At 46.2% G+C, this 27,999-nt stretch overlaps 1 protein-coding gene across 7 annotated transcripts in view; it reads left to right on the forward strand.

The window, feature by feature from the left end:
* The window catches only part of SPATA20 (spermatogenesis associated 20), a 2,039,700-nt gene that overhangs the window by 573,690 nt on the left and 1,438,011 nt on the right, over nucleotides 1-27,999 (forward strand). For all 7 annotated transcript variants that reach the window (XM_086930841.1, XM_086930844.1, XM_086930843.1 and 4 more), the window contains one exon: nucleotides 20,712-20,855. In XM_086930841.1, the coding sequence (XP_086786967.1) occupies nucleotides 20,712-20,855 (144 nt within the window). The remainder of the gene's footprint in view (nucleotides 1-20,711; nucleotides 20,856-27,999) is intronic.

Here is a 27,999-nt window from a genome sequence, read left to right on the forward strand (position 1 = left end):
TAAAATGTAGAGGAATTGTATTAGAACGGAAAGTGAATTTAGGTAAGAGGACCATTTTTACCAAGTTAACTCTACCAAAAATAGTCAAAGGTAGGTGGGCCCAGCTCGTCATAAGTTTGCTCGCTTCCACCATAACTTTAGTAAAGTTTACCTCATAGATCTTGCTCAGATCTAGTGTAATCTTCAGGCCTAAATATTTCATCTAATTTCTACTCTGAACATCACCCTTTGACACATTCCAGGCCATTATCTCAGTTTTTGAAGTGTTCACAGTGTGTCCTGACACCTTTTCAAGCTCTGTTGTCAGCTGCACAATAGTTGGGAGAGTGGTCTTTAGGTCAGAAGTATAGATCAAGAGGTCATCAGCATATAGGGAGGCCTTGTTATCCCATCCATTGTTACTGGTAAAAGGCACAATTGCTGACTCCTGCCTGTTCCTACATGCCAATGGCTCAACATATAAATAAAAAAAGAGTGGAAAGAGTGAACATCCTTGTCTTGTACCTCTAGTTATTTGAAAAGCCAAAGTCAAATTCCTTTTACCGGTATTCTGGTCCTGGGAGCTTGAAATATCAGATGTTCTGCTCTGCAGTAGTTGTCGTTTTCTCCCAGTTTGCACTGTTTTAAAACTTTTTGCAGGTATTTCCAAAATATCTTATCTAAGGCTTTGGATGCTTTTAATGTTAGTAATCCTAGTGAAACCTTAAATGAGGTGGCAGGTCAATTGAACCAATGAGGGCATACTTTAGTTCATGGAGGAATCTACCCCTTAGGAGCCCTTTTGATCCCCGTGGATCAGGGGTCCTATTTCCTGATTCAGCCATTCAGCTAGCACCTTAACAAACATTTTATAATCGTTTTTGACAAAAATCTTTTTAAACCTTTCACATTTTCCCTCCCCCATTATATTGGTGAGTATTTAAAGCTATAATGTACATTAAGTTAGAAAGATCTGCTGGCAGCCAATCTATAACTTCTGCTAAAATGCAAGCCTACATCAAAAATATGATGGCCAGTTGGGCCTCTGCGATGTATGGACACAAAGGCCGAAATTGGTGAGGGCTATATCTTTAACAATAAAACATATGGGCGCCACTCAAGAATAGATTTTTTCCTAATAGATCAGAACATAATTGACCAGGTCAAGAAGGTTAAGCATGTGCCAGCACACCTCTCAGATCATTCTGCAATACTATTACAACTTAAACCTTGTGGTAAGCCAAAAAGTGATGAGATGGCCCTGGATCTTACACTGTTGTTGGAGCAAGAAGTGGTAAAATACGTCTGGGTAAAGGCTGAAGAGTTTAAAAAAATTCATTGGCACTGCTCCGCTACATATGGTATGTGACGCTTTTAAAGCATTCTTATGGGGAAATATCCAGCATATCATATTACAAAATTAGCCAGCACAGAGACGAGGTTAAAGCACTTGAGGCGAAACTATCGGAAGTACATGAGCAATGTTTAGCACAGCCTACACAGAACAATGAGAAATTAGCTCTAGAAGGAAGGTGTTTAGATCTGCGAGAGAAACTTGTTTTGGAGGCTAGAAAAAAGAAAAGGGTGGAAAACCTGTTACGGGTCCCATTTTGAGTACGAGGAGGATTATTGGATTTATTTAGGTTGGAAAATTAAAACTGATCAGGTCATAAATACAATCAGGGACATTAAGGAGAGTGTGTATACTCCTGCATTAAATAACAAAGAGGATATCGAAAAGGCCTTTCTCAGTTTTATAGGGATCTATATACTAACTTATAGACTAAGATACTCGCAAATTCACATGTACTAATGTGTCTCAGACACTTTCTGCGATCCCCATTGGGACGCAAATGACCTACCTCATGAATGTTAACGAGGTAGGCTAGGTCGCAATTTGTGACCCATTAGATATCAAAAAAATCACAGGGATAGTGCCATACTGAGACCACTATGCCTGTGCTTATTTCTGGTCCAGAGAGGACCTGACTTGGCAGTACAGATTGTACTGGTCCCAGGAGGAGCAGTCAAGACTGATTTGTATGTGGCTGGGTCTAAACTGGGGTGGACTGGTGAGCCAAAACTAAAAATATGGATTAAACCAAGATCTGTGACTGGGGGGGGGGATGTTTGAAAAGTTTGAAATCTGTGTACATTTTATTTTGTGAAAGAATGAGGCTCTACACCTGACTAGACACATCAACAGCAGCACTGCTGTGGAAATATATTCTTTTAGTTGGTTTCTCCAACGTCTTAGATACCTGGGTGTTCTGGTTAACCAGGACCTGATGGACATGGTGCAAGACTATATCCACCTTCTCCTCAATCTGTTGACCTCTTTCATTGGCTGAAAACGAGGCTGTCACTCTGGTGCAAAGTCTAAGCTGTCAAAATGACAAATGTTTGAGGTTCAGTCACATTTATCTCATGTTTTTCCTGCAATTAACTACACACCTTTTGGAAGAAATAGACCGGGATAAAACGGTTAATACGGAGCTCTTATAGATCTAAGATGAGGCTCATAAAGCTCCATTTTGCAATAACATCTGGGGGAGTTACAACTTCCACACTTGCGATCTTACTATGCAGCACACCAGCTGGCTCACCTTGCGAGGCTAATGGAGACCTTCACCTACCAACCTATTTGAGGACTGAATGGAAAAGCACATACTCTATCAGAGGTCTGCCGTAGACTTGTATTGCACCTTTATTCAGACTGCTGAGAGCTTTCATACTATCACACATTCCATTGTGTTGCAGTGGTATTATGTCTACAAATAGCTTAAAGTACGGAGATACATTCACACACATAGTGCCTGTGTGAGATAATGCCAAACTATTTATTGCTGAATGGCCATTTATTTGGAAGACTTACATAGAGGTGGGTCAATAATTCCTTGCACACCTGCTCCTTGAGGACGGTATCAAGCTGTTCCAGGACCTGCTGTGAACTGGGGTGGCAGAGTGGACTAAAGAACGGTGATGGATTAAGCCCAGATCTGTTGACTGGGTGTGAGTGTTTGATTGGTTCCGATGCTCCGTCCATCACCACCCCCTTTTGTACCGCTTTGTTCGGCATAAGTTGGCAGGGTATGCTCAGATGTGAGTCCCTTGCTCACTTTGCCACTGGATTCAAGAAAGCCTGGCTGAAGACGGCTGTAATGCCAGAAACCGATCCTAGGAAGCTTGTTTCCGGTCCAGGGAAGGCATGGCTTGGCAGTTCGGGCTGGACTGTTCCCATGAGGCACAGGGTCAGACTGATTTGCATATAGCCATGTCTGAACTGGAATGGCAGAGTGGGCTAAAGAACGGTGATGGATTAAATCCAGATCTGTTGACTGGGTGTGAGTGTTTGATTGGTTCAGATACTCCTTCCATCACCACCCCCTTTTGTACCGCTTTGTTTGCCATAAGTTGGCAGGGTATGCTCAGATGTGAGTCCCTTGCTCACTTTGCCACTGGATTCAAGCAAGCCAGGCTGAAGACGGCTGTAATGCCAGAAACCTGCCCTAGGAAGCTCGTTTCCGGTCCAGGGAAGGCATGGCTTGGCAGTTCGGGCTGGACTGTTCCCATGAGGCACAGGGTCAGACTGATTTGCATATGGGCATGTCTGAACTGGGGTGGCAGAGTGGGCTAAAGAAGGGTGATGGATTAAACCCAGATCTGTTGACTGGGTGTGAGTGTTTGATTGGTTCAGATGCTCAGACCATCACCACCCCGTTTTGTACCGCTAGAGTTCAGCCAGGGATACTCCAAGGAGTGGAGGTGCCTACAGCTCTTTCTCTGCCTGAGACCTTGGCCAGGACATCCTCCTTGTGCCATGTCATCATCACCAATAAGAATGTTATTTCATATCTGGCGTTAATTAAATGGGTAGTTTCCGGACTGTACCATGTCCTTATTGACCTTCTTTTCTCTCAACCTACTGGCTCTTGAATCTCGCCTTACAAGAATGCCTATCAATCGTTTTTGTAAGGTATAGTAAGATTGTATTACCACAGATACCTATACCAACACCTCATCGACAGGGCATACGGTCTTCAGCCTTGTCCTGCACCCAAGCCCCCTTTAAAAAAAAAGTTTTTCTGATCCTGCATGACTCTTGCAGGTGCCAGCGTGCACTCCTGTGGTCCCGCAAGACTCTCAGGAGAACAGTGGGTGCACTATCTCTTGAGAGAGTCCTGCACGAACACAATACTGCAAAAACTTTTTTTTATTTGACCCTAGGATTCAAGGGCTCAGGTCACGCCTAAGTGCCCTCTTATACTTTATACATACTTTTTTTATTTTCAGGACGCTGGGACCAGGTCCAGGTGTCTTTTGTTGGTGGGCGCAACAACTCGCTTCACGTTGCCGTTATCCAATCAGTAATAAACAACAGAAAAAGCCCGTGCTACTATTGAATTGACTGCCCTATTTTTGGCTAAACATCAGAGATGAAACAAATGTTTATTTCGATCAAAAAGTATCGTTTTTTATTTTATTTTGATTTCAATCATTTATTCATTTTTTTGTTTGGAAAATTAAATTTGACCAAGTTCATTTTTTAAGACCTTATGTACAACAAAACAAAGAATGACCTATATTCGAATGTCTATTTACAAATAGAAAGTTAGAAAAAACATATCAACATAATTCCATTCACACAGTCAGTCAAACCACTTTCACACCACAATATATACAGAATATGTACAGACAAATAAACAAGAAAATATGTGAATTATTTCCAAATTGTAATCTGATAGATTACAATAAAGCCATAAACATTTATATTTTACAACAACCTATTAATATTTTTCACAGTTTATGATTCTATTTAGGCTTATAGAGCTATCCAATCAGAGCATGATCTACCGTGGGACTCGAGGTGGCTTTTTACTTCCGCTGGAGTGAGGCTGCCAACGGGTAAATAAAAAGAAGCCACCTTCGGTTATTTGAAGTTGCATGCCTGCAGGCCTCCCACAAGAGAACCTGCAAATCCAACCATCCAGATATCTAGACATTTTTAACCTTAATTTGTCAAAAACTACAGAAGAAATTCACTCCAAACCACAAAAAGCATACTTTTGGGGTAAATTTGATGTAATTCAGTAAAGCCATTTTGGCTGTCGCGGTGTCTGAAATTCATTGTGGAAATTTCATGGAGAGATTCGATTTTGAGACTGCCCTTTTTTCTTCGCCCAGCTTGACGGAAAGAGACCCCACTTCCAATATTGACTGGCCACAACATGTAGTAGTAATTACAGAATTCTTTATACAATGCATTCAAATGCATTGTAGAAAAAGCTTATTTTTGACAGTCACCAAAAGGAGAACATATGAAGGCTGATAACAGATTTTAGACACAGCGATCCTCGCCTGGAATTTGATGAACCATATTAGAAAGAAAACTGCTTTCTATCATGGTTTTCTCACAGAGGTTATTAACCTCATGGGTGCTGCTGACGAGTTCAGCTCGTCACAGCCGTTGGAACGTTCGCACGTAGGGCTAATTTCCCCGCTGTGCTGAACGTTCCAAAAACGGGTGCGTCCGTGACGAGCTGAGCTCATCATGAGGGCAACTCCGCTGCACTTCATGACGAGCAGAGCTCGTCACCAGCATGGCGGCGCCGCACGCGGCCCCCTCCCCCCGCAGCAAAGGGGTAAAAGGTGCCCTAGAACCGACAATGAGAGCTTATTTTCTGTAAATGTGCGCTATCTTCTTCAGCCACGTGAGAATAAAGTCTGCCATTCTGAGGAAAACATGTACTTCCAACAGGAGCAGACTGTCAGTTGATTCCCCGGTGTTCTACTGCAGCTCTCCCACTGTGTTCTAATGAAAAACTAGAGCTCTAACATTGTTATTCATGATAAAAGTGTGGTACATCTGAATTCATCTTGATTGAGTCAAAACTGTGAATAGCTTAAAACATTTCCTTCAGAAATTAACGAAATAAGGGAGTTTTTGTCATAGAAATTAAGGTTAGTGCTGTAGAAAGCAAAATTAGGACACGCTCAATGAGTTCTCAAATATCTTACTTGTACGTTTGAAAAAAACATTCCGACATCCAGACTGAAACATGTATTTTCAACACCAACAGCAGCCTCCCAGTTAACCTCCTTGTGATCACCTTCAGTTTCACCATGGTGTTCTAATGAGCAACTAAAATGATTAAATTGTGTATTTACGACAAAAGTGTGACACACCTTAATGCCATCTTAATAAAATCAAAGCTGTAAAACTGAAAGCATTTCCTACAGAGGATACTGCAATGAATGAAAAAATTAGGTAGCTTGTAACAAAGAAAGTCTCCAAATATCACAATTTTTCACCGAAAGGTAGTCCAAATGCAGCCCAATGATAGAAGTATGCAAAAAGCTTAAGTAACGGGGGCCCAACTTAGCAGGCCAACATGGCGGACACTTGCTGATTGAGCTCTGTCCAGCCCGCCGTAAATCCTGCAATTATCCTACCTCCCTGATGCACTACAGATCATCGCACTGACCCAGTGGTCCCGTAGAGTCCCCAGCATCGCCCGGTGTGGTTTTGGGACGTCTGTGGGGGTTTCTGGCGGCAGACTGAAGCTCCAGCCAAGATGGGGCCGTGAGTGGGTGAGGTCTGGTAGATCGAGGTGCCGCGCTGTGGAGGGTCGGAGCTCACTGCCGGGTGAGAGCGGCAGACACGACGTTGCGTCCCAGCGAAGGAACAGAACGGACAATTGCAGAGATCGGCCAGCGAGCGGAGGCAACCAGCGGGGGACGACCAAAGCTCTGTGGAGCAGCCTGTGGTGAAATTTGGCAGGGAGGCTCGGCAGCCAGACCGGGCCGCAGAGGTAAGGCACGGAGCGGGGGAGTGGGCCTCTTTGCCCCTGGGCCAGTGATCTCCTGGCCCAGGCCCCAAGCGACCTCCTATGCTTCCCCCCCCCCCCTGGCGGCGGTGGGGGCCCAAATCAATTGCAGCATCCAAACCTGGTATTGTTGGGCACGTTCGCCTGGACCCATCCCCCACTGGCCTGATTTATCGAAGGAGTGCAGCGGCCCGGCAGAGTGGCCGGGGGCACGGACGCATTGGCGGTGGAAGGCCGAGGCATATTTGGGAAGGCCCTAGACCAACATCCGGACGCGGAGGAGGCGGCCCTCTCCCTCCTGGGGACCCCCCTCGGCCCGCCAGAGACAATTTCATCGACGGCGGCCCGGGCAGTGTGAGCACCACTGGGGGCCCTGTGTTGGGCGGTGACTTGTGTGCGCCGGAGAGGTGAGGCGGCCCTTGGTGCCTGAGTTGATCATCTTAGACCCAGGACGTAGGAGGGTGGCCTAAGTGATGCTGTGGATCCTTGGTCGGGCCAGCTATAGTGTGGTTCACTGGGTATTGACCTCAGCCCTGGGGCCCTCAGTGCAGGCCTCAAATCGGCAGTCGGACCAGGCCACGGGGGCTCGCAGGTGGACTCTCACTGACTTTGTGTCCTCCCCGGACATCAGCAAGTTCGTGTGGGGAGTGCTGAGAGCGGCCATGACGCGGGACAAGGGAGGCAGCGGCCCAACCAAGCAAGGCCCTATGGACAAATATACGGGTGTGAGAGTGGCTGCTGGGGCACCAAGAGGACAGCAAGGGGTGATGCCGGATAATGCGGCTCTCATGGCGGCCATCACTCAATCCAGGGATATGCTGGATGGGAAAATTGGAGCAGTCTGCTCGGATGTCATGCTTCTGCGACAAGACTTGGGCCCCGTATCACGGAAGCTGAAACTCGTATCTCTGGAGTGGAGGACGAAGTCACTTCACTAAAGAAGAAAGTGGCTGCCATGGAGAACGTTCAGAAGGGGCTTGAAGTGTGGGTGGAAGATGCGGAGGGATGGGCCCGACGCAACAACCTCCGCTTTGTTGGGTTCCCGGAGGGCTGTGAGGGGGGCAATACGGAACATTTCCTTACGCAGTGGCTGGAGAGCTGGCTCCCCCCGGAGGACCTGTCTCGTTGCTTTGTCATAGAACGGGCCCATAGAGTGCTCATGCAAAGGCCCCCAACTGGAGCACACCCACGGCCAGTCATAGCAAAACTCTTTACCTACCTGGACCGCGACACTATTTTGAAGCAGGCCCGAACCAATGAGCCGCTCCTCCATGAAAATGCACGTATCCTTATCTTTCCCAACTATAAGTGTCAGGTGCAGCAACAGCGGCAGTCGTTCATGGCAGCGAAAGGCCTGCCTGAGAGACCTTAATCTCCCTAATGCTCTTCTGTTCCCTGCCCGCCTGAGGGTTGTATAACGCTCCCTGCGCACACTTTTTTGACACTCCCATAGAGTGCTCATGCAAAGGCCCCCAACTGGAGCACACCCACGGCCAGTCATAGCAAAACTCTTTACCTACCTGGACCGCGACACTATTTTGAAGCAGGCCCGAACCAATGAGCCGCTCCTCCATGAAAATGCACGTATCCTTATCTTTCCCAACTATAAGTGTCAGATGCAGCAACAGCGGCAGTCGTTCATGGCAGCGAAAGGCCTGCCTGAGAGACCTTAATCTCCCTAATGCTCTTCTGTTCCCTGCCCGCCTGAGGGTTGTATAACGCTCCCTGCACACACTTTTTTGACACTCCCCAAGAGGTCTTCAAATGGACTGATGAGACTGCGAGTGAAAGTACACACAACACATGGGAGAGAATCTGATTCTCAAGCAAGATGGTCCGGATGGGTCCCCGGGGTCAGTTCAGGGGTAACAGATGGTCACGATCTCGGCACCGCTCCCAGTCCTGTGGCGCCTCCTCGCGGGGTGGCTCCACTTCGGGGCGGCAGATATCGGCAGATTAATTCATGGCTCCACGAGGAACTACAGGGTCTTAGACTGTTCACAACTAATTGGAGAGACTCTGATACAGGCTGGTTTCCTTGCCAGGCTCCTCCTGGCGGGAGATAGGCCCGGGAGGCATGGGCTGGACGTTGGGGGATCCATTGGTCTGGGCGGCTCCCATTTCCCTGTGGGCCCAGCCCCTCCCCACTGCAACAGATGCTTCAGTGTTTTTGAGGTATAGGGTGGGGGGTTTGTTGAGTGGGGGTTGTTTACGTTCACAGATCACACTTTCGCTGCCAGATTGCTGTCCTTCACATATGCACCACACAGTCCCCGGGTCTACTATAGTAATGGTCGCCCGCTCAGATGGCCAGCACACCTAGTAAAGGGAGGGTGACCCCTGGTACCCTTCGCATTGGTAGCTGGAACCTTCGTGGAGCCCTGGACAAAATAAAATGTGGGGCCATATTTCAACTGGCCGAGCGGGCGGGGGTTCATATAGTTATGTTGTAGCTAACACATCTCATGGGTATGAAGGCCTTCTGCCTCCAGCGGGATGGGTTCCAGCAGGTCTTCCACTCCAGCTTTACGAGGGGCTCATGGGGAGTAGCGATACTGATTCACTGCAGGGTCCCCTATACCCACAATAAACTATGGACGGACACACAGGGGCAGTGCCTATTCCTTCGGGTTAAGATAGGGGAAGATCCCCTTGTGCTGGGTAGTGTATACGCCCACCCTCCCCTGCAATGGAATTTAGTAGAACGGCTATTGACCTTATGGTTGGAAATGCCAAAGGCGCTCTCTGTAGTTGGTGGGGATTGGAAGGATGTCATGGAACTGGCCAGAGGCAGATGGCGGGAGGGGGGTGCTCTGAAGAGTGGTCGCCCCACAAGGCTGCACTCCTTAGTGACGGGGCTTGATTGGGTAGATGTATGACGACGGCTCCATGGTGATAGTCGGGAATTTACCTACTAGTCTGCAGCTCATGATTCCTACTCCAGAATTGACTATCTCTTTATTCCCACAGTGGCGGTGGGCAAAGTAGTGTTGGCGGAGATTCTGCCCTGGGGCCTGTCGGACAATTCCCCGGTGGCCCTCACAATCCAGATAGGTCGGAAGCTGCAGCTGTTTAGGTTGCGCCTCTCGGTATGGCACTTACAGAATGATGACTATAGGGAGCACTTGAGTGAAGCTATCGATCACTACCTGACGGCTAACGTGGGGTCTGTATCTAGTGCTGAGACAAAATGGGAAGCACTGAAGCCCATACTGAGGGGGGGTGGATATATCTTGGTGCTCTGCGGCGCGCAGGGAAGGCAGGGCAGAGGTATCGGCAGCCGTGATTGATACATTTATAACTGATCTCCCACCTAAAACTGTGTCCGATGAGGTGCGGGAGCAACTAGAGCTACCACTGACGGATGAAGAATTGGGCACAGCCCTGGGGGAGCTCAACACCGGGAAGGCGCCGGGAACCAATGGATTCCCCCGTGAATTTTATCGGCATTATTTCTTACAGCTGGACTCCATTTTCGACCTGTGGTGGAGGAGGCTCGAGAGCAGGGCTCCCTACCCCCAGACTGGAGACATGCGGAAGTGGTGGTGTTCCACAAACCAGGCAGGCCCCCGGAGCACCATGCTTCGTATTGTCTGATATCCCTCTTAAATGTGGAGGCAAAGGTTCTGGTCAAAGCCTTGGCCAACCGCCTCTTGCCTCACATCTCCACTCTGGTACACCAGGCCTGGCTGGGTTCATGCCTCAGAGGGCAACCAGGCACAATATTAGGCAAGCACACATGGCGATGGCGGCCATCTGGCGGTTGGAGGAACCAGTAGCTCTTCTACTGGCAGACATGAACAGAGTGTTTGACTCCCTCAGTTGGGTGCATTTATTCGTCCTATTGAGGAGACTTAATCCACGCTTTCTTTCATATTGAACACTCTTATATACAGATCTGACAGCGTCGGTGCGAGTGGCTGGGGCGATCTCAGGTACTTTCTCCTTTAGACGGGGCACGCAGCAGGGCTGCCCCCTGTCCCCATATCTATTTGCTTTAGCTATGGAACTCCTGGCTGCATGGGTGCGTAGAAATGCGCAGGTCAGGGGATTAGAGTGGTGCCGGGCCTGTCTGATACAATCGCGCTATACGCCGATGAGGTCCTATTTTTTTCCTACGGATTTAGACAGGACGGGGCTGCGGCTACTGCGCATTATGCAACTTTTGCGGGAGACTTCAGGTCTATACATGAACCATTGTAAGTCGACACAATGGGTCCTCGGGGAGCAGTTGGTAATGGGTGCATGGGTCTCCTCGGTTAAGTTGGCGGCTGGGGGACTGAAATATCTGGGTGTGTTTTTATCAGATGTACCCGCAGACTCCTGGGCTGCCGATACACTCTTAGTTGTTGAGCCAGGTAAGCAAGGGCCTTCAGTCAGTTAAAAGAATGCACACTGTTGTTGATTGGAATTCCCATTATGGGTATATATGTCAGATATGCCACATGGTCAGGTAACAACTGCTCCTGTGGATATTTACGACCAAAGTATCATTGAGTTGCACATCCCATGTGAGAACTGAGATAGCTCTTCATGTCTCTCTATATCACTGAAAGAGTGCCACTGACACAATGATTTTGGCTTATGCACAAACTCAATTAATTCAAAAGGAAGTCTATGCATTTTTAGGTATGTAGTGCCAAACATGGCTACACACTGCAGACACATTGAGGAAATGTGAAAAAGTGGACTTTTTTTGACAGCGAAAAATATTTTCGCATTGGGAACAACCCACCTACAGTTCTGTATCTGGCATACACCTCTAGTTCTAGGTATGTAAACAAAATACTTTTCTTAGGAACACCGACTTTGCACTGTTGTGAAGCCAGGATTAGGAACCAAGTAACAATTTATGCAGTTTAGTCACTACTATACATCTCTGATCTCTCCTCCTATTCTTCCCGTCCCTTCTTCTCATTCATGATTTTGTTCCCCTACTTTTCTTCATCAGTATCTTCTCATACTTTCTGGGTTTTTCCACACCTTTCTTCTTCTTCCTTATCAAATCTGTTTTCCTTAATTTCTGCCCTTCTATCATTCATTCTCTTCCGCCTTTCTTCTATCCTCCCACCACAACTTCCTTAACATCTTACATTCCCTTCCTTACCTACCTCCTATTTTTTCCCTTTGTTCACATGGCCCTCCTTCAAATCCCCATTACCCTTCTTCATTTTTTCTTATCTCACACAAGGAAACTTACAAATCAGGGGATACTGCTATTCTGCAGGTTAGTCTGAGGTAATTATATTGATCACTGTTAATGAACTTAATTTATAAATCTGCATGCAATCAAGAGTATCTCACAGGCTAAAATGTGGACGTGCCAGCCTCAATTTTTCATCATATTGTTTCAAATTAAATAAATGTACATGCTTAATGATTCAGACACCGGCTATCATGACCTCTTGTCATAAAATGCTATCAATTAAGTTGCACATTGCAGATTTTCAGAATAAATAGTGGTTTCTTGACAGCATAATTGCTTGTATAAATAGAGGCAGAACCAGCCCTTCGGTTACCTTAAGCATCCTATTCCCAGCTGTGAAGAAGAAGCAGTGAGTGAGTGTGAAACACAGCGTGAAATATTAGTACAAATAACCCTGTTTGGTAAATTAGGATGCTTTGCGTTGCACTTGAGGCTGGATCTTCTCTCTGCCCAACTGGCAGATTGTTCCAATGCGGGATTGAGGAGAAATGATGTCCTGAATAAAAGCTGTAGGGCCTCTAATGACCAATTTCAAGCCTAGATTGAAGTATCTTTGGTACAAAAAAGAGTAAAAGTTTCCAAGAAGTTAAACATACACCCAGATAGGCCTAAATTGAAAGAAAAGGAAAAAGTGTTCTATCTCTTTAAGATTCTAGGAATTTTCTCTAACCCAGATGCACTGTACTGGCAGTTGCCTCATGGTGCCAGTTCTTTCTTACAGAAATTGTACGTTGTTTCCAAGCCCAGCTCTACTCATCCGAGGAGGCGGGGGTAGTTTATGACTTTATTGAAGATTCCTACAATGCAGAACTATGACTATAAGTAAGTAACATTTTCTTCTGCATTGTAAGATCTTCAGTGATAGTCAGAAATGCTAGAATGAAGTAGCAAGCTGGTTAGGTTCTGGAAAGCAGCTGTTGTGCAGCAGGATAGAAAAAGCAGAGTTTCCTGATCTATCATCACATCCGCATGTGTGTATGAATCTAGACAATAGTTTCTTGTGAATGTATATACTGCTTTTCATGTTGCTGCTTTGCAGATGTCTGCAGTTGGTACATTTTGAAGCCATGCTATAGAGGTTACCTTTCCTCTGGTGGAGTGCGGTTTAGTTTTCCCTGGTAAGGGTAAGTTAGCCATTTGACAGCATAAAGTGATACAACCTGCTATGCCAATTGAGATAGACTGTTGAGATGTTGCTGACTGCCTAATATGGCATTAATTTACAATCAGCTAATTAGTCCTTCTAGGTCTTTTGTCAAGATAGAAGCGAAGAACCATTCTGATGTCTAATGAACTAAGGAAACGTTCTGCTGTTCTGGGTTATGCATTTAAGTGGGTAGCATGTTAGTTTGATTGAAATGGAAATCAGAAATGACCTTTAGGAGGAATGTGTTCGCATCTGAACCCTATTAGTCTGGAATGTGGTGCGTGCATGTACAGATGACAAAGCATGAACCTCCCTCACCCTTTGAGCTGAGGTGATGGAAACTGGAAAGGCTGCTTTCCAGGAAAGATACTGTAATGTACCCTTGTGAATCGGGTCAGTCGGTGGTCCTTTTAGTTTTGATAGAGCAATATTTAGGTCCCATGGTGGACATTTTCACTGGTAGGAACCCTATCTCCAGTCCTTTCAAAAAATGACCAGGAGTTTATAAAATGCTTCCTTTAAAATGCAGCAAGGAATTAAGACTTCAATGAAGTTGAATGAACTTCAATGAAGTTTCACATGAACTAGAACTACAAGTAACCTTATCTTTGTAGAGAATCAAGGGGGTGATGAAGAGAGTCTCAGTCGGAGGAAGGCTAAATGAACTGTCAGATGTTTAGTGGGGAGCCTAATTCTGATTGCGATAACAAATGTACTGGCAGCTTAACCTTGTTGCATTTTTCACTTTAGTTGTGAACAATTACACAGAAATGTGGAGGGACAGATTTAGCATGAACCAGACATCACAAGTCATGGAGAAGAGTGACAACAAGACAACTTGGTTTTAGTGTGTGAATAAAAATGAACATTAACAAATATAGAAGTACCTTGCAGCTATCGGATAGCAAAATCCACAGTGGTAGTCTTTCAGTAGGGAAAGGTCTATGTGAGACAAACCTTATCGATGTGATTCGTGACTTAAATCAAGGATGAGGGTAAGATGTGTAGACTTTTATTTCAGCAACATATGCAAAAATCATAACAAATCAAACCACATTCTGTTCCTTCGGGATGCAGCAACTGGGAATCGGTTACGTCATATGGAATAAGGAGAGATTTTTTTTATGCATACTCTTAATCGCAGCTTACTTACCTTAGAATATCCCTCAGGTGCCAGACTAGATCTGGATAATTTTTTATTTAGCAGTGCACATTAGGGAGTGACGATTGCTCTGTGTTGGCTCAAAGCTGCCATGGAAGTGACGGTGTGGAGCCATATAATCCCTATCTCTGTAAGCTAATGTCAGTCCCTTTCTTCCAGTGCCTTCGAACATGGATCGAGGCTCCACTTCAGATTACATCCAGGGGAACAATGTCTCCACCAAAACGTACAGGATTCAAGCCATGTCATAATATCAGGAAGCAGATTTTGGTCACGGAGCCCGCAAAGTGTGCCTCTGACATGACTCTAAACGGTGTGATAAATGGTCCCAACTGCACCCAAAGATTATTCAAGGCTAGGAGACAAAGTTATATGCCACCGAACACAAGAAGTAGTAGGTGTCTTCAAACAGAACCTGCTCCATGTTGCAGGCTGGGTCCCTGTTCTGATCACAAAGCCAATTCCCGAGACTGCTCCACATCTTGCTTGAAATCTTCAAGTAATGAAAGTTCGAGCACAAGCATACATGGGCGTCCGCAGAAATTTTTCCAGGGGGGGGGGCAAAATGTTAACGTCATCACCATCCTCCGACATGATGTGTGCCAGGTGGGGCACACGAAACACTGGGGCGCAGAACTAGGATAGACTCAATTAAATGCCAGGAATCCAGGAAATGTTACTGACCCTGCCACGGGCAACACCACCTGTAGGGAAAACGCTAAACTTTCTGACAAGGTGCTTTATCTCTGTCTGCTAGGTGTGCAGACTTCTGGGTCCTCGATCCAACACCAATCAAGGCTGTCTTCAGCACGATTCTATTTTTATCAGAATACTTTAAAACAGCCTATGATTAAAGCACCAAATTAAATATACTGTATGCACAGTGTATCTTAGGGATTATTTGTAGCACACATATTTACCAACATTGGCTTCTTGGTGCTAGAATTCATGATAACTTTTATCCAAAGTTAAAGCACAACGTCAAAGTTAGTAATAAATAATGCAGCAATCACACACACTAGTGATTTGACAGTGGGGGCTCCCTTTACTAGAATTCCCGGGGCATTGCTAAATTTTACACACACAATCAATTAATTTATACAAAATAAAATGTATAGGTCCAAATGTTAGCTATATTTTTTCAAAGAAACTTAGATTCCCTCTACGTGTAGTCAATGTCAAACTGACATTGTGCGCTCGTTTAGGGATACAATAATGGCCAGCTCCCTTATGCGGAAGCCCGACACCGTAAATGTGTGGCACATGTGGCGCCCGCAGCTGCACGTCATCACAAGTCCAGGGATGCGGAGTCTTACACAGTGATCGAAGTGGGGGAAAAAAAGTAGGGGACCAGTGGGCGGAGAATCAGAGGCCGGGAAAAACCCAAGGATTGGATATGTGGGTGGAGCCGGAGGTGTGGCTAGAATGCGCAGACATCCCAATTTTTAGTATTTGTTTGGCATTTCACTGCCCAGTTTAATCAACCAATGAATACACATGATTATTTAAGGTTATAATGAGTTATTGACATTAAAATATATTCACAAAGTGGGATATGCTTCTAATCACAGAATGTGCATAATATGATAAAATGTGGAAACAGAAACACTTTGTCTTTGAGTCATGGAGTTTCTGTCATCAGCACTTCACCCTTTTTCAACAACAGCAGTTCAAACATGAATGGCAAAATATCCTAGTTTGCAAATGTTTTCTCTAAAATTATGGGTCTGCCATATTTGCCTCATAATGCAAGATCTGCTGCATGATCTGACCATTTAAACTAATAAATTGTTTGTAGCTCAAACATATCAAAAGTTAATATAAAATGTGACTTGTGTTGCTGCGGAGTGGATGGCCTATTGTAAAGGTTGACTGATCACCTTTCTCACTGCTGCATTTGTATGTTACACTGGTACTAATAAGGCAAAATCTTTCCAGAGACTGTTAGCATGTGTACACACGTCAAAATAATAAAATATCTGAAAATATACTGCATTACGCTGCAGCCTTTTATTTAATGCATAATTTAGTCAACACTACGGCATATTGTTGTGATCCTTTGCTTCATAATTAATTACAGTGGCCTCACAGCAGGCAGCACATGTTAAAAGTGCTTGTGAATGAAGCAGGGAGACTGTGCAGTTTGCGAACTTAGTTTGGTGTGTGAAAATCCTGCATTGCCAATCCCTGGTGAATTGCAGCTACTGCTGCTGAAACAAGGCCAATGGAGGTACCTTTGGGTGAGGCAGACTGGCCTCAAGGGCAGGGCCAGCCATAGCACTGGTGGTGTCCTGTGCATTAATGTTTGTTAGTGCCCCCCAATGACCACCTCTGCCATGGATTCCCTCACTACCACCCTTTAACTGTCCCCCCCAAGTCTCCATTACCACTCTCTCAGATGCATTTAATTTGATTTACAGCGCCACTCATACCATTGTAGGGTGTCAGAGCACTTTACATCACACACATTACGCAGAGACAATCAATATGTGTGTAAATCACTGTATAGAAAATGTTACATAAGACTAAAGACTACAAGGTGTAGGAGTCACATGACAACCATACTAGTAGCCCGTATAGTTTTATAGTGATTGGTCTCGAGAAACACAATACCCGGAATTTAAAATGTAATACCATGGTTGGGGGTTCTCCTTAATAATCAGAATTGATTTCTGTCCAAAAGAACACTTTTTGGGACATTAGGATAATCAAAGACTGGGGGACGGGGGGGAACATAACGCTCAAATGTATACCTTGCAGTTTGTATGCAGCTCTTAGATGACAGTTAATAGCTCACTGCTCTAAGTTAGGATTTTAACTTATAAACTGCAAGTAATAAAAGGATCTCTCTGACAAAGGCTGTAGCCCACTGGCGTATTTATATTATGTGCACTTTGTGATCTGCATGGCGCATGTTCTTTGCAGCCGGTACATTAACCATCTGAGCTACCTTTCCATGAGTCAAAACTTCCACTAGACAAAATTCTGATCTCTCTCTAGGAAGAACATTAATCACCAGAGTCATCATGACATTTTTATTGTTGCTGAAAATTGCTGGAAGCCAGGAAGGAGGTAGCAAGCGTTTTTAAAACCATGATATATACTTGCAAACATGATGCCTTCACCTAAAGTCAGCACCCGGCGCGGTCACACTGGTTGCACCGCCCTAGAGCTGGCCATTCTCAAGGGTCCTGTGACCTCAGTGACTTTTGTTCTAGGGTGGGCTGCTTCATAGGCCTGCCCGCAAGACTGGAGGTGAACTTCAGTATGGATAGTGGTGGGCAAGCCTTGAAGGTTAACCTACACTTGTCATGCTAGGGTCCACCTGCTGGTACGAAGACACCAGGACTTCTAAGGTGTTGCGAAGCCTTCTAAGGTCTAGCATGTGATTGTGCTCTCGCAGGGGAGTGGTCTGGTGGGCTGGTTATTAAGGCTGAACCTGGTTCCCAGTTCAAAATTCAGCAGCTCTGACCATAGTGCCACATCCTCTCCCCCACTGAACACTGCCCCACTGGGAAAACCTCCCACTGTTTTCAACTACAACCCAATTGTTGCCCGCTATAAACACCTGGATGCGCAATTTAAATTACGCACTAGTTAAGATCAATATGCGGCCTACAAAAGAAAAGGAACAACATCCTGGAAGAAGCAAACACTTATAGGGAATGCAAAATTTAGCAAACCATAGGAAATGTAAGCAGGAACAACATGGTTACCTTAATGCTTTTACACTCACTATTCAGAAATCAGTGAGTGCTTTTGCCTGAAAAGTTAAGGACACGACGTCAGGGCCCTGAATAGACCCATTTCAATGGCCATTGCTTATATCCTTACAAAACGTAAGCAGTATGGTAAAAAGACAACATTCCTGGACGCAGAGCCGCAGCACACATTTTGTTTTCCAATCCACACATTTTGGTACCTCCAGGATTGGTGCACTAGTTCCAAGTCCAGGGAAAACAAAGACAAGAAAACAAAAATAGCGCTTCACTGGCAAACTCTGTAAAAGTGGTGCTAATGTGTTTCAGTGTGAATAAAATCAGTTTGGCCAGTTTGCTACCACTCTGTCTCACTTTATGTCCTTATTTATCTATTTTTCATATTTTTAGCCTTTTATTCCCAATGCTGCACTTTGGAATTAAAATGTCAGAAAAATACTACATTTCCAGCAAAAGCGTCTTTCTTTTTTGGATCCATTTCACAGGGAAGCAAATAAAAGAAAGGCGATGAAAGAGAGGGAGAACCCCGTCTTGTAGTCACGGTTTTCATGGGCGTCTGCAAGGGGGGCAAGGAGGGTCGCTCCAGGGGGGCCCCCCCCCCCTGCGGACGCCCATGCAAGCATAATAAAACAAAGTGGGACTTGACCCGTCCCATCACTCTGACTCCAAGGAGAAGGTGCAAGGTTGTCAATATGTAAGTTGCACTCCATTAAGGTCACCTACCACGCAACCAATTCCTCAGTAGGTCCTGATATGCCTGACACTCCTGGGGTCATCAGTGACCCAGAGCAGATTGCAGCCTTAGAAAGGCCATACTGCAAATTTTGAGTGCACTTCCAACTCTCTCTGGCATGCCTTCAGACCCAGAGGACCCACCTGGCCTACAGTTAGATTGCCATCAGTAGGTCCTCCCAGGAGCTGTCTGTCCCCTTAGCGCCTATTACCGGGCCTGTACCAACTCTGGTACAGACTTCCACTCTGACCGAGGGATTAACTGTGGTTCCTGATGCCGGTACCATCTCCACCAGGACCAGTGAGTGTGTAGTGAGGAGGTCCACGCAGGAAGGTAGTAATTAAGTAAGATTTATGCAAGCAGGTAATAAGTAGTATAACAGGTAGTTATGTTCTGAAGGAGAGCCCCACCAGGAGCAGCCATGACCAACTGTCACTTCACCTCTTTGAGTCCCAACATTCCGAGGCACATCAGAGCACAGTCACTGGCTGAGTAGGAGGTGTAAAATACATTTCATTACAAATGCAGGGCACTACAGAGTGACCTGTTAGTAACTCCCATGAGTGAGCTGTTGGGGACTCCCATACTAGATACCGAACCAACGTTGGTTCTTTACTGTAGAGCAAAGAGTTGTCATGCGACCTTCTAACCCTGTGCCTATTTTCTTCTGTCTGCCTGGCACTGCAATCTTTGAACACACTCAGTCTACTGGGAACATACCCACATACTGTAAGAATTGTCAGCAAAATCTTGCCCAGCAGTCCCAGAGGATCTCAGGGCCTTGCAAGCTCAGACAATCATTGCTAGAGGGCAGTCGATACCAGCATTGTCCTCCGTAGACATACCTGGATGAGGTCCACCAGATTCTCTGGCGATGTGCAGGCATTGATCATGCATATGGTCAATTGATCTCTCCTCTTTAACGAGGATGTAGACTCTTCTTGGAACGCTTTAAAGAAAGCACAGTTTGGGGTGGTTGACCCCTGTAAACATTTTTCACAACAGTTCTGGAACTATACGGGCTGTTCTAGAGGACTGGCATATTGGCAGAAACAGCCTTCCCCCAGCCGGTGATGCAGCAGACAACCGAATCCTTTTTTTTATTATTGTTTACCAGCTGAAATTTGTATAATTGCAAATAGTATAGCTGAATTGTTATTATTTTATTTATTTCTACCTTGAAATAAGTTGGTGATCTGACATAATTTTCTCTGCTGGTCACTTGCTCATGTGTAAATTAATGAATTCCTTTCTGGATTAAGCCTGGGACCAAAGTTAATAATTATGAAATTGAATCCCTGGAGAGGTTATTGAGTAATCTTTTCTTGACTTTTATGCTGTGATATATAGTCTACTGTTGGCGTCCTATCTTCCCTCTATTGCACCTCTCCCTGCCCCCTTTTTTGGGGTTTGTGCATCAATTTACCACACTTTTCTGCCCATTAATTCAGACTTTCAGTGTTACATTAAAACAGCTGGTGCACTGCAAATGCCATGCAAAAATCTAAGGCTGGTGGTAAAAAAGTACACTTAAATAGGGGAAAAACCTTTGGTATTTTTATTTATTGACATAGAATTCTAATTTCAGAGGTAATACTGTACTTTAGTGTTACAGAAATATTTTCTATATGAATATAGTGATCGATGTTTCATGAGAACCTTAGTGTGTTTATATATTTTTATTGAATTATTTATTGATATTAGAGATTCAACAGTGACACAGAATTGATACATAGTCAATCCACCCCTAGGAGGTTACATGTTTTTTTTTAAATCAGACATTATCTGGAAAAGACTATATGGTCCTGCATCTCTGAGACTAAATCTGTAGCTACAGTATGCAGCTGACAGTTGTGTGTGTCAGGTATCTAAAACATGCCTATTCTAGAGAATGAAACCGTACAACAAATCTTTAATACTTTTCATTTTTAATACTAGGCTACCAGCAGTGGTGGAGGCTGGCCGATGAGTGTCTGGATGACCCCTGACCTTCGACCCTTTGTAGGTGGGACCTACTTTCCTCCCGAGGATGGACCACATAGTATTGGGTTTCGGACTGTTCTTCTACGTATTGCAGATCAGGTATTAGACTGTTAAATGTAGTGTACTGTAAATGTAAGGGTTAGAACTGATTGCTTACATGCGAGTCTTTCTCCATTTGGAACTGTTCCTGCTTAAGATATGTTTCGGAGTCCTACATTGGATTTAAATGTCTACTGCAAGTTTAGTATCTGCTGCCTAACATGGAATAACTTTTTGGCACAAGATCAGGATGATGGACAATGTTTTGTTGAAGGCGAGGAGTGTCGGTTTTGGAAGATTTGAACTAAAGGTGCAGAAACAGTTTGTATCAGCCTTAGATAAAGGTTATGGTTACTTCCTGATCTCAAACATCAGTTGCATAGGGAGCATAAATTCGGCTAGGATGGATCCTGGGACTGTTAAAGTGTTGATTGAATTTGAGATAGTGTTGGATTGTGTTAGGATTTACATATACGTATTTAATTTGTGTGCCCTGCCAGCTTGACTGTAAAGAATGCTTAGACATCTACCAATGTCTTCTCTGAATGTGGACATTGTAAGCTTGCATGAGGAGAGCCAGTTGAAGGCTGAGCAGGGAAACTATGCTGCTCCAATCGTGCTATTATTTGTGTATTTATCTGATCCTCATTCCTCCCACGACACCTGAGGCGGAAGCCGGGTGCTGGCGAGCGGATGCATTTGCACTGATTACGAGCCACTCTAATGTTATGTTATGTTATGTTATTTATTTTCTTCTATAGCGCACAGCTACTCACAAGAGCATCCCGGCGCTTTGGCGAAGAGAACTAAGTACAGAGTAACAACACAACAGCTAACAACTGAGAGAAATCTAGCGCAACTATTGGACAAAAAGCCAGGTTTTCAGTGCTTTCCTAAAAGCTAGAAGGCTATTAGCCAGTCTCAAAGACAAAGGTAGCTCATTCCAGCCCCGAGAGGCCAAATAGCGAAAGGACCGACCACCTGTTCTGGAACGCTTGATGGAAGGCACAACCGCCTTGGCCAAAGAGGCTGAACACAAAGCCCTGTTAGGCAGGTAGAAAGAGAAACGTTTCCAAATATACTTGGGGCCAACACCATGCAGGGCTTTAAAAGCCAAGGTCTGGCTTTTGAATAGGATTCTCTTGGGAATGGGTAACCAGTGCAATGCTTTAAGCAACTCAGCAGCACTGGCCCGTCTCGGGAGCCCATAGATAGCACGAGCTGCCGAGTTTTGTACCACCTGTATGCGAGTCAAAAGGTATTTGGGTAGGCCCAAATACAGGGCATTCGCATAATCCAAACGCGGCCCTATAAGTGCCTGTACAATGGTTTTTTTGTGTTGGAGCGACAGCAGAGGGAGAAACTTCCTGAGCATTCTCAGGATACCAAAGCATTTCCCAGAGAGCCCAATAATCTGGGATTTGAAAGAAAGGTCGCAGTCAATCACAATTCCAAGGTTTTTCGCTTTGGAAGAGACATTATCCGGGGGAAACATATCCTGCGGCCACCAGGCCTTCCAACTGGGGTACAGTGTACAGCCAAAGAAGAGCAGCTCCGATTTATCGGAGTTGCATTGTAGGCCATGTTGCCGAAACCATTCAAAAACTGCATCGAGACAGTCCCTAATCCGTATGCCGTCGAATGCCCCACCCCTGTCACAAGAGAACAGAAGCTGGGTGTTGTCAGCATAGGATATAATCTGGGCGCCAAAGGATTCTGCCACCGCCGCCAGAGGGGCCATAAAGATGTTAAAAAGCATGGGGCTAAGAATGGAACCTTGAGGAACCCCCACCTCTAGCGGCGTCATATCGGCGGAAAAAGGGGGCGCCCATATCGTTTGCCGGCGGCCGGTCAGAAAGGATTAAAACCACTTCAACACCGTCCCTCGAAGGCCAATTTCCCAGAGTCATAAAAGGAGACCATCGTGGGGAATGGTGTCGAAAGCCGCCGACAAATCTAGCATAACCAACATGGCCTTACCTCCAGAATCTAACACTTCTCTGATGGCGTCTGTGACCTCGAGCAGGGCCGTCTCCGTGCTAAAATTAGCATGGAAGCTAGATTGAGACATGTGTAAAAGGTCGTTCTCTTCGATGAAATTGGAGATCGACTGATGTACATGCTTCTCGGTCACTTTCGCCAGAGAAGGGAGATCGGCCTATAGTTGGCATGTAAGAGGGGATCCAAATTAGGCTTTTTAATCAGCGGTAGGATCATGGCACATTTCCAGGCCTGAGGAACCACACCAGTGGACAAAGAAGAATTGAGAAGTGGATTCAAAAGAGTGTTAAGCACAGGGGCCACTTTCCCCAGACATTTCACCGGGCAGGGATCAAATGGCGAGCCAGATTTCAATCGTGACAAAAGGTCCAAAGAGGTGGTAAGAGACATAGGGGGAAATTCACAGAGATAGGGGCGAACTCCATCCATAGAAGGCAGGAGGGACAGACCGTCAACATCCGGCAAGGGACAGGCAGGAAGAAAAGAGTTCTGAATGGACTTGATTTTGTTTACAAAGAACTCGGCTAATTGCTTTATCCAGAGCTCTGAATGCATATGAGAAGGAGTGTTTAAGGAGGGGGAGGTAAAATCCATTACAATTCTAAAGATCTCTTTACTAGCGTTTTTAGCCTCCTCTATTCTACGCTCTAAAGAAACTTTTTTTCCTTCCCAGATATGCCTATGAATAAAGCTAATCGCCGCTCTATATTTCAGTCTCTCAGCTGGGTCATAGTCACGCCGCCAGGCCCTTTCCGCCTTCTTGCAATCCTGGCGGAGGGTCCTTAAATGAGGAGTGAACCAGGGGGCGGATGTACGCCTCTCCGTGGACTTGGTCATCTTCTCAGGAGCCAAAGTCTCTAATCTGGCCGTGAGCCATTTATGGAAGAGGATAAGATTCTCCTCCAGATTACCCGAAAGTTGACAGGGGAAACTATGGAGGGCATCAGACAGCAAATCAGCAGAGACCAGATGAAAAGGCCGAGAGGCCCTGGAGGAATCTCTCTGAGGCCTCGTCCGAGTTGCAGCAGTAAAGACCAATGCAAAGTTAATTAAAAAATGGTCGAACCACAGAACGGGCTGCGGTAGAGACACAGTAAGCGGTCTCGTAGAAAAAACCTGGTCCATAGTGGGATCTTTGTTGTGAGTCGGGCCATGGATAAAAGGAAAAAGCCCAAATGGAGCCGTAATGTCCACAAGTTTTATAACATCGAGATCCAGATTGTTGTCCATATGCAAATTAAGGTCACCTAATAGAATACAGTGCTCTGACCTAAGGCATGGTACAGAAAGTGCCACTTGAAGTTCGTCAAAGAAAGACCCAAGAGGTCCCGGCGCTCTGTAAATAAGAATCCCAGTACAAGCTTGTAAGGGAGAAAGGTGAATAGTAAAACCTAAGGACTCGCAGCCCTGAATGTCATCTACCGGAAAGGTAGTGCAGGAAATGTGTTTGTCCACAATTAACGCTACACCTCCACCTCTACCAGACACTCTGTCCCTCCTGAAGATATTGTACTCTGGAGGAATGGCTTTATTTACTGCATTTTAACTTACTGACTACTAGCGTGTTTTTATTTGTTGCTGATTACTAGCGGGCATTCTTTTTGTGGATTGCTAGCGTTTTACTATGTGCTATTGTGTTTTTACCGCTTTGCACTTTTGCACCCTGCTGCTCTTTCCCGTTACCTGAGGCGGATAGCCGGGTGACGTCTCCATCTTCCTTCCACTATCACCTGCCTCATACTTCACTCTGCCTACGTCGCGCTGCTCACATTGTCCCCCACCCATTCAGCTGATGAGGTGCTGAAGGGTGTTCTCAGTGGCCATCTTGGGAGTAGGCAGGCCCGTGGGGCGGCAGACTAGTTGTGCTGCATATCGCCGGCGGCGCCTTAAAACTGAGTTTCTCTCCGCGCAGCGGACGCGAGCAGCGGACGCGCCTATGGAGCGCCAAAGGAAAGCCCGTCTGCGTCCCGGAGGCGGCCGGGCGCGGGCCGGGCTGGGCCAGTGGGGAGGATGATTAGATATACGCCGGAGGAGCTTCTTGCTCTCAGGGACCACTGTAACGATTGTCTCATGGTTTTCCCCAAACCTCCCAAGGGCAACAGGCGTTGTCCCGGCTGCAGCTGGCTACCTGGTAAAGGCACAATTTCTCTTCCTCTTCCCATGTCCAATAAGAGTAATTGCCTAATACTTAACACCAGATCCCTGGCAAAGCATGCGCTGGATGTTTTCAACCTACTGATAGATAAAAATCCTTCCTGTCTTTTTTTGACTGAAAAATGGCTGGGAGAGAGCTCTGGTCCAGATATCGCCACTGCTATCCCCCCCAGTCATGTAATCCTCAGAAAAGAAAGACTCTTGGGGAAGGAGGGCGGAGTCGCCATGGTGGTCGACAGGCGCATGGCCTGCTCAGTTATACCCACGGATAACATTCAGGGCTGCAAGACTTTAGGTTTCTCTCTCTCCCTGTCGCCACACCAAGCATGTGTAGGCCTCCTAGTCTACAGGCCACCGGGCCCGCTGGGCTCCTTCTTGGATGAGCTGTATTCTGTTATTTCCACGCTCTGTCTTAGGTCTAACCATTGTCTCCTCTTAGGAAATTTCAATATCCACTTGGACATTGTGGATGCCCCAGACAGCACCAAGCTGATTGACATTGCCTCCTCTCTAGGGTTCACTCCCTATCTCATGGCCCCTACGCACAGTAAGGGTCATACTTTAGACCAAGTATTCTCCACGATCCCTATTAATTTGTCCTCCCTTGCACCGGTTCTCTGGTCCGATCACTTTTTAGCAGAATTTCAGATCACTCACGTTAGGACGGTCTCCTTCAGCGGGCATGTCCCCCAGCCCATGATGTCAGAGCCTTCCACCGGGTCTCACCAGCCATACTGGCTCAGGCTCTTTGTACCCACCCTTGACAGCTGACAGGGCTGCTGGAGACGGATCTCGAGCTTTTGCAAACCTGGCTTTTCCAACAATTCGATGAATTGGCTCCTCCCCAGGCCCATCGGACCAATTCCACGACAGCTTCCGCCCCTTGGTTTTCCCTTCGCTTGCTGCGATGCGACGACAATGCAAAAAAGAGCTTGGCGCAGGCACTATGATTCCAGTTCTAAAGAAGTCTACAAGGAGCTCATCAGAGAATACCATCACGCCATTACTGCAGGAAAAAAATCTTATCTGGCGGTAAGAATAGATACAGCCTCCAACTCCTGCAAAGAAATTTTCAGGGTAGTAAAGGATTTCATCTCCCCTTCCTGGTGTACTCCCAGGACGCTGCACTCTGAGCTCTGGATCACCGAGCTTGCCAACTTTTTCGCCAATAAAATAAAGACCATCCAGGCTTCCTTCACTGCAGTCAATGTGGTCGGAGCTCAGGAAAAGCCCGTGCCCTTCTTGCTCCTGAATCCTGTAGGTCCCGCTCTTTGGGACTTTCCAGCGCTCTCTCCTCTAACCTCCCTGGATTTGCTTTCCAAATTAAAATCAGGCTCCCCGTTAGGCCCCTGCCCCGCTAAACTCCTTGCTCAGTTGGCTCCTGTGCTTAACCCTCTAATTAATCCGCTGCTGAACCTCTCCCTCAGTACAGGGGTAGTTCCTCAGCCGTGTAAACAGGCCCTAATTCTGCCTCTCCTAAAAAAAGCCAATTTAGACCCAAAGATCCACGCAAAAACAGACCTATTTCCCTCCTTCCAGCTCTGGCAAAAGTTGTGGAGAAGCATGTCCATCACACCCTCGCTAATTTTCTCGAGACACATGACATTCTCCACCAGTCGCAGTCCGGCTTCCGCTCCAATTTGAGCACTGAAACCGCTCTGCTGGAAGTCACCGAGGCCATCAAGGAAACACTGGACCAGGGAGGGAAATCCATGTTAGTAATGCTTGATCTCTCGGCGGCTTTTGGCACCGTCCCTCATGACCGTCTCCTGGCCAGACTCTGGGAGATAGGTCTACGGGGGCCGGTGTTCAGCTGGCCAACCGACAACAAACAATCTGGGCTCCTCCATTCTCTGTTACCATGCCGCCATTGGAGGTGGGAGTTCCTCAGGGCTCTATTTTGAGCCCAACTCTCTTTAACATCTATATGACCCCTTTGGCGGCACTGGCAGAGGCTCACGGGGCTCAGATCGTGTCGTACGCTGACGACACGCAACTTCTGTTCACGTGCGACAGAGACTCCGACTTTGATGGTGTGAATATCAGGAGTTGCCTTGAGGCGGTTTTTAACTGGTTTGGTCAGAACAGCCTTAAATGCAACTCCGACAAGTCGGAAGTGCTCTTTTTTGGATGCCTCTCGGACCCCAGGTTGAAAGGCTGGTGGCCTGCTGCCATGTTTCCCCCCGTAAGCGACTCTGAGGCTGCTAAAAACCTGGGAATACAGATTGACAACTGCCTCTCGCTCAAAACCCAGGTCCTAGGATTGGCGGGTAAATGTTTTGCAATCCTAAAGATGATTAGGAAATTTCTGCCCCTTCTGTCTATGGACCATAGAAGAGTAACGGTTCAGGCCCTGATAGGTTCGCTCCTCGACTATTCTAACGTGTTGTACCTGGGCCTGCCCGAGTTCCTCCCGGCTCGCTTACAAGTCGTCCAGAACTCTGCTGCTCGTGCCATCTTCGGCCTTAATAGGAGAGCCAACGCCAGTGACCTGCTCAAAACCCTTCACTGGCTCCCTATCCGAAAGCGTATTGTGTTCAAAACGCTAACAATGGCTTTCAAAGCATTGCATGCCATGGGCGCCAGGTATCTCCAGAAACGGATGTCATTCTATCTTCCATCCAGATCACTCAGATCTTCTACTCAGGCCCTGGCCATTGTTCCGGCGATTCGACGTGCCCGGCGCGGTGGACGCTCTTTTAAATGCCTCGCACCGCAGTTCTGGAACGCTCTTCCGCTTTCACTCAGAACTTACGGCGATTTGCTGGCTTTTAGGAAAAATCTTAAAACCCTGCTTTTTGATCAGTAGGTGCCTTTCTCTCGCTCTATTCCCTTGCCAATGAGGATCCTAAGCGCCGGGACACTCCTCGGAGTAGCTGAGCGCTATAGAAATCCCCCTATAACATAACATAACATTTACAGTAAAACCCTAGTTACACTTTGTACCTTACCTATTTCCACAGGCACTGCTCTATTCTGTTTGCAACAAAATTGCCCACTGGTGAATATAAATAGTCTAGAACAGGAATGAGATAACTGGGTAAATCGA

The sequence above is a fragment of the Lissotriton vulgaris genome, chromosome 7, assembly GCF_964263255.1.
Source record: "Lissotriton vulgaris chromosome 7, aLisVul1.2, whole genome shotgun sequence".
In the NCBI taxonomy this organism is placed as follows: Eukaryota; Metazoa; Chordata; class Amphibia; order Caudata; family Salamandridae; genus Lissotriton; species Lissotriton vulgaris.